The sequence below is a fragment of the Phaethon lepturus genome, unplaced genomic scaffold (genome assembly GCF_000687285.1).
Source record: "Phaethon lepturus isolate BGI_N335 unplaced genomic scaffold, ASM68728v1 scaffold17488, whole genome shotgun sequence".
Classification (NCBI taxonomy): Eukaryota; Metazoa; Chordata; class Aves; order Phaethontiformes; family Phaethontidae; genus Phaethon; species Phaethon lepturus.
The window spans coordinates 104,284-112,004 of record NW_010559905.1 but is presented as its reverse complement, the minus strand read 5'-3'; the positions used below and the strand labels follow the sequence as shown (position 1 = coordinate 112,004).

At 43.8% G+C, this 7,721-nt stretch overlaps 1 protein-coding gene across 1 annotated transcript in view; it reads left to right on the top strand.

Annotated features, from left to right (window-relative positions):
- The window catches only part of FLT1 (fms-related tyrosine kinase 1), a gene marked incomplete at its 5' end in the record, with an annotated part of 55,892 nt that overhangs the window by 28,615 nt on the left and 19,556 nt on the right, over positions 1-7,721 (top strand). Inside the window, 2 exons of the mRNA XM_010293532.1 lie at positions 1-45; positions 3,088-3,226. The exon at positions 1-45 is cut by the window's left edge and continues 101 nt beyond it. Coding sequence (XP_010291834.1) covers positions 1-45; positions 3,088-3,226 — 184 coding nt within the window. The remainder of the gene's footprint in view (positions 46-3,087; positions 3,227-7,721) is intronic.

The window sequence follows — 7,721 nt, the reverse complement described above, 5'->3', positions numbered from 1 at the left end:
CTCTTTTGGCTCCTGTTGACCCTCTTCATTCGCAAGCTGAAGAGGGTAAGAACAGATGGGGAGATCCCGGCGGCATCTGCCTCTCCTTACCAGCACTTTGCTCATGTTAGAAAATCCTTCCCAGGCCACTGGGATTGTTGAGTCCTCCAAAAAAAAAATCTGTTTCATTTACTGCTCACCTTTGTTCCCCGTGCAATCACCAGGCTGCTGATGGGTGCCCAGGGAACCGTGACTTGCAAGGCTGAGTATGAGTAAGCCCAGAAGCAAAGCCTGGGTGGGGGCAAGGCTCTGAGACTTGCAAGCATTCGGGTGCCTGACTCCCACCAAAGGCATCCCCATTCCCTTAAAAGCTGTGGGAGTTTGGCATCTTAATGTCTTTGAAGATCTGGGTGAGTGGGAATGACAGATCTTCACAGAGCGCTCTGGGGTCTGGTTTGCGCACAGTGTCTGGTATAATTACATCACTTGCAAAGTGATATTTTACTGAAGTAATTTTGGTGGTGCAGCCTCTAGAGCAGATGATTCTGTATCAGCATGATAATGTTAACTGCCCCTGCAGCTGACCCTCCTTCTTATTCAAGGCTGACCGTGATGGTTTAAAGCCGCTTTTTGTTGACAGCACCATGTCTGCCTTGCGCGGTGTGTGCAGGTTAAACCACAGCAGCTCTTGTAAGCAGAAAAAACAATTCTTTGGCAGCGCAGGAAGATCTCAGAGTACCTTGCAGAGGCAGATGGATTTGGGGGAAGGGAGGTGTCGGGGCAATGGGGTGCACTGCAGGACATGAGATGAGGAACGGCGGCATGTCCCCTCTCCCCCATTTCCCCCCACAGCTGGGTGCCCTCCTTCGCCCAGCTGGAGGGTACCACTGCGTGCCCCCAGCCGCCACGGCTGAGCGTGTTCCAGCTGGCCGAGCTCCGTGACGATTGCTAAAGGTTCACTGCAGCCTGCCAGACCGTTTTATCTCAACCTGCACGCCGGCCTGCCTGTATACTGAGGACTTCTCTTGACCCATGAGAACGCAGGACCAGACCTCCAAACCGGGGCGGTACGGCAGCGGTGCCTTCCTACTGCCACAAACTTCCCTAAGAAGAGGTGCACAGGAGTTTTAGGGGAGAGAAAAGTTGAGGTGAGCTGAAGCCCCAGAGAAACTCTGTAGCTACAGAGAAATTACAAAGCAAGTGGGACCCGTTCTGACTGCTCACCAGTAATGATGAAGCGATTCATAACGTGACTGCAAACCCTTGGAAAAATGTAAGCTTTAAAAGTAGCAAAGGGTCGCAGAATATTTTTGTATTTGTTATGATACCAAAACTTGACATTTTCTTGTTAGATTGCTAAAAGATAATAAAAATAACCATCGTTGCTGTAGAACAAGGGACTTCCAAGTAGATGACATACGAAGGCTGCTTTCCAGACGAGGCTTTCCAGCTAGTGTTGGTCTATGTGTATGGTCTTTTCTGTGTTTCTGTTACAGACCTTTACTCTCAAGGATTTATGTCTGGAATTAGCTCTATCTAAATTACATTTCATATACAAATTATGTTGCCACAAAAGAAAAAATACTTTTATGCTCTCTGAGAGCATTTTCTTAAAGCCTGTCTGTTATGTATACAGGGAACAAATGCCAAAGATTTGGTATTCAGTGCATCTGAATAAAGAACCGTAGGAAGCTCTCTGTACCTTCCCCCTCCCCTACTGCTCTTCCTGGGATGGGTTCACTTAAAAGCTCTTCTAAAGTGACTGGTAGGAGCAGCCTGGTACACACATCTCTATCAAGAAATGCTCCTTTTGGAGCACCGCACACGTTTCTGTTTTATATCCCACTTATCCATGTCCTGTTCGGGGACAGTAGATGGTTTGGAGCCAGGCTTTATGCCACCTGGCTTTTCCCCAAGCATCAGTGTAATCCTTCTTGGGACTAACCTTCTGCGTACTTGGGATGGTGAAAGGCAACTAAAACAGGAGCCATTAGCTACTGTCATTTTAGTCTAGTTATGTCTGTTACCAAAGCGTACACAGCTAGTAATAGCCTTCTCAGACAAATGCCTGGAAATGCGTGTATTAGGGACGTATTTCCAGCCTGTAGAGGAGGAAAGTTGAAAGTCACAGGGGGCACTTAATGCAACAACAAAACAATATGTAGATATATCTGTGTGTCTGTGTATGTGCCTGTGTGCTGTTTCCATGAGTTTAGGAAAAGCAACATGAAGGGGCTCAGTTCAACAGATATTCCATAAGTTCCAACTAATAGCCAGGAAATTAGTGCAAGCACCTTTCCTATAGAAATATAAGTACTCCTGTGTCAAGAAAAGTCCAGTGGATTAGAATGGCAATTTAGATACTCTATTGAAGGAAAATGTTTCAAATCAACCAACTGCAGAAAATTTTGAGATTAGGTTCATCTTCCCTTACATTTCTTATGTGAAATGGATAGTCCACTTGCTCAGTCGGAACCGAACTTCTGGCGAATTAATTTGAAACTACGTGTTTGAAATCATGTGCTCGTGCCTGGGTGTTTATGAATTCCACCAAACTCAAATAATTTCAGTAAATTTGTCAGAAAATTCTGAAAATTTATAAACAATTTCTGAAATGTATAATGTCTAGTCTCTTGATGACTAGTCTTGCACATCTTCTAACCACACGTGACCTGTCTTTGCTGGGTATATGGAAAAAAAGAACACTGACAGTTGAACACCAGCTGTTGCATATGGCCACTTCTTGCTTTGCACAATCATGAAGGAAAGTTATTTTTATCAGCACTGTTTAGTCATTTGCTGAAAATATTTCTCTTGACTGTGCAGAGGGCCTGTATCATAACACCATATGTTAATACAGATCCACATGGGTTTCATTGAAGAAACTGATATGTCACATACAAGGAAAGCTAAAGGACAGAATTTCTTTTACATAAGAAGTCTTGCAATGTTTTAAAAAGCCAAAGGGACCCTAGCCAAACCATCTATTGGACTGTGAAACACGTAGCTCTGTGGACAGAATTGACTTGACACCCTTGATCCAAACAGGAAGATGCTGACAGATACCCTTATCCTCTTTTACATTTTGCCATATTCTTTGTTTTCTAGCCTTATTCCTCTGAAATGAAGACCAACCATTACCTGTCAATCATAATGGATCCTGACGAAGTCCCCTTGGATGAGCAATGTGAACGTCTGCCTTATGATGCCAGCAAGTGGGAGATTGCAAGGGAAAGGCTTAAACTAGGTAATATTGGCATACTTCATGTTGGGTTTGCAGTGATCGAATGAGATGTACTTGTACAGGTGAAGAGGAGCCGTCTGTGTTTTAGACACACAGCACAACGTACTGCCAGGTTTGGTATGAGCTATTCCGTACCAAGTGCCTTGGCCGTGACTGACCGATAGCATTTAGGACTGGCTCACTGTGTCTATCTGACTTTCCATATCTATATTTTGACTACAGGTAGGAAAACTGAAATACAGGCAATGATGCCACACTATTTTTTGCAGACTGATTTACTTAAAACACGACATAAAACCAGGACAACTTGTGGCTTCCCATTTAGACTGATGACTTGTATGCTTCTCTCTCTAGACTCAGGAGCCTGACCTTTGGCATTTACTGTAATTTCCTTCCCTTGTAATCCGGTTGTGTGCTCATCTGGCAAAAAAAAAGGATACAGAAATAGGTCCTCACACTCCACCCTGTACCCCTCCCTGTTTCTCCCTTTCGTCTTCTTTCCAGCACACTCTCCCTGTTTTCCTTCTATGCTGCAGATCTATAAACATTCTTGTTGACGCACCATAAAGTGCAAGAATGTGACATGAGTCCACACATAAGTAAATAAATACCTATGGAAAATTTGAACCTGCAGCTGCCTACAGATGTCCGAGTGAAAGCCACGGGTTTGGGAGCATTCCTTACTTGTTTAGCCTAGTGTGGGGCTGACAAGGAGGGCAGGAGGGTAGGGACCAGATTTTGAAGTTGAGGAATCCCTCCAGAAACCACACGATTTTAGCAAGAGGGTCAACATTAAAATATCATTGATATTTTCAGCCTGTTGCTATAGTGCAGTTTGTTCTTTCAGGCATCCATTAGATTTGTCCTACAGCAAGGGCTAGAAAATCCCTGCATTTTAGCTAGGATCTATGACAGATTCCGTCTGTCCTCAGGGGATCAGGGACAGAGTGTGATTAAAACATGCATACAATTAGGATCGCACTTAATTCGCCTGCTAGAAGCCACACGGCAACCAGATGTGGATAAGCACAGCTGAAATATATTGTGAGCGATTTATAATTGTCACACACAATTCTGGGAATGCTGAAACATAACCTTCTGCTGGAGTGTCTTCAATCTTCAAATAGTTTTCTTACAATGATGGACCAAGATCTTGATGTGCAAACAATGTGATCGCCAGTTTATGCGATGCTTTATTTGTGTGTAAATCCCATGGAAAGAATCAAGCAGAAATGGAATGTAAACACCAAGGAAGAACCCACGCTTTGCAGGGTTGGTGTCTGGAGTCTGGAGGTGAGGAATGGTGACCAGAGAATGAGTTAAAAGTGGAAGAACTGGTGTAAACAAATAAAGAATGCTGACAATGAATGAGAACCAGATTCAGAGAAGTTGGGTATGTGCAGTATGCTAGATTAGCTCAGTGCAAGTCCTGCTTACATGGCAGTTGGCTCAGTCTTTGAGTAACCTTGGCAGTCTCTGAGGATTAGTGTCTCAAAAACACAAAATGTGCTTCTATGTTTTTTTTTAAATATTTTTACTTAGAAATGCAACCCCTTCCAGCGTCAGATATGTCTGTTTTTCTCTTTCCACCTACTTATCCTCCAGGATACATATTTACTGCAACTTTTGCAAATAAGTCTCTCCTTTCAGCCCACATCTCCTTTGCTATGTGTTCCTCCAACATGCATACATACAGCCCACGGCTGTGATGCAATGCTTATATAACAGGACTCCTCCTTCATCTGTAAGAGCTAGAAATGTTACAGGAAATTTCACCGAGGCACCATTGAAGTCAGGATAATTAACATTCAGTATAGATTAGTCTGACTGAGAGCAAAGTGTCATCTTTTCATTAGGCAGAAAAATGCGGGTGCTATAAATCACTGTCAGTGTGGTCGGCGATAACGTTGCCGTCCGGCGTAAGTGTCGAGCTATCATGCATTTCTCACCTTACTCTTGCGCTTGACCTTCCTAATCTACACGAGAGGTCACACACTGCTGACGCTGTGGTGCAGGACCCCGAGGGAGTGTTGCCACATGGCTCCGGTGCTATGACGTCAAACACGCTGGCGGTGGCCGGCTTCCTGAGCCCCGCTCCCCCCCCGTGCACTGCAAGCCCACAGCGCTGGCACCGAGCAGAGCGCTTTCCGTTTGCCTCCACGTGCAGAGCTGGCGTACGTAACGTTAATGGAAAGTACGAAGCCCCGAGAAAACCCAGATGACTCAAACTGCGGCAAAGGACTTGAGAAATGATCACACCTTCGAGCCTCTGCGTTCCCACATACATGGAGAGCAGCGTCTGCAAATGCTTTTTGCTGATGCCCCGGTCCAGCAACTCACATGCTTGAAGGACCCTGCTAAAATGAGATTGAAATGGAAACCTCCTGATCCAAAACTCCTTGACTGAGGGGTACATTCACTTTAGCGGGTTCTGAATTGCCCCAGGAAACCAAAGTCAAGTGCAGAAAATTTACGTAGAGCATTTTGCTTCCTTGGTCTCGATGTAAATGCTGCAACACTTCATACCTGAGCGTTATCCCAAACAAGGCCAGTGTAGCTGCTTGAGGGCTGTAACAAGTTGACTGCTCAGATGGTTGGGCATCTTAATATTCCTCTGTTTAATTGCTCCATTTAATAATTTTGCGATTACTTTGTGTGTCAACATAAGGGGCTTTGGCAAGAGCAATCTGTTAGAGTCACGGGCACCATCTACATACTAAACCGTGCGGTTTGATCTACGCGCTGAGAACTTAGAGCCCTATTCTGCGCTAACATTTAACATGGTACAAACAATAGCGGAGCAACAAAGACTAATACATCAAGTGTTATTACGGTTTCCCACTAAATCCCAACCGTTGTTTAGAGAAGGAAGTGTTGTTTCCAGTGCTCATTCTCCTTTATGAAAGGTTAGCAGCTTTGTGTGGCTTTATGAGCTAACTGGCATGTTTTCCAAGTGGTGACTAAGTGGGTTATCTCGATGTGGGAAGTGAGTTAACAGTGATGGAAACAGATTAAAGCTATGGATCAAACAAAGGTACGGTGGGTTTTATAGGACCACAGCCTGCAACTTCACCTTGTAGAAACCATGAACAGCCAATACATTAAGGACTAAGAACGTCGATGCACCAAGAAAACTGAGACCTTAGTGTTAATGTTCCTTCCTTTATACATCTGCTATATGCAGTAACTGAAAAAGAAGGTGACTGTAGATTTTCAGAGATATACACTATATACCTGTATTTGTGTGTCAAACTCTAAGCCCTTCACATACCAAGGCTTGATGCTTTCCAGCCATGTAGATTAAGTAAGTTTGTTCTTCATGGGTTTTATTGCTGTAAAAAATGCAACACTTTTGCACATCTAGGGGGGAAATAAATTTCTGGGTTGTTTTTTTTTTTTTTGGCATAGTATATTCCACTACATGTTTCCATTGCTTTGATAACATATGCTTTTTGCTTTTACTGACAGACATACCGAGAATTACAGTTTAGAAATGTGATACACATATAAAATATCTAATGTTAAGTGAGAGATGAATCCCACCCAGACACTCACATGCAGAGAAAAAGAGCTGCTGTCAGTTCTAAATTAAATTAAATAGATACTACCTTTTATACATCAACAAGGTAGGTGTTCAAGTGAGAGCTAGTCAAACAGATGCCCATCATAGAAAAAGGAAATTGTCCTACGGAGATGTCTATGTCACATGTGCAAATCTGAGAAATAAATATATGGCACAAGTTATCCTTTGCTTTTGTATGAAAAGCTGGTCTTTATTTTCTGCTCTTCTCCTCTACACTGCAAAGCCTGCTGCTACAATCTTGTGAGCCACTTAGGTGCCTGGGTTCTGCCGAAGGTGAAGCATAAATACAATCTGAAAGCAGTTATGTGGAAATAAAATTTATTGCTAGCTGATATGCTGACAAGATCTCTCTGATCAAAACTCGGGCAGCCACTTGAGAAGGGCAGAGGTGGCCAGGCCTGACCACCTGAGCATGGTGTCAAAGTACTCAATATTCCTTGCTTCAAACAGTAATAAATCACAAAGGTGTCTGTGAAGATCAGAAGATTGGCATAAAATGTCATGAACTCTGGAAAAGATATAACAGTACCCTTGGAGTCTTACCTGGTTCTGAACATGAAGGAAGAGGATGCTCACCTTCTACTGCTTGAGAATTTCACTGATGCTCACTGATTTCTCTCAAAGACCTCTGGGTGCTTCTCCTGGGGTCTGTCAGAAGCAGCATGATGATGACATCAGAGCACAAATCACAGAATCACACACACACAATGGTGGGGGTTGGAAGGGATCTCTGAAGATCATCTGGTAATGTCAGCCCTTGGAAGGACGTACCTGCTATGAGCAAAGCCATCATTTGTCACTCCAAGTCCCCCCTCGCTGAATCCCTCCAGACCTCATTTTGCAAATGTAAAGGTCTCACTTGCACAGATTTGCAGCTTCTTTTCACTCCATGATCTCGACCTACAAGGGCTTGCT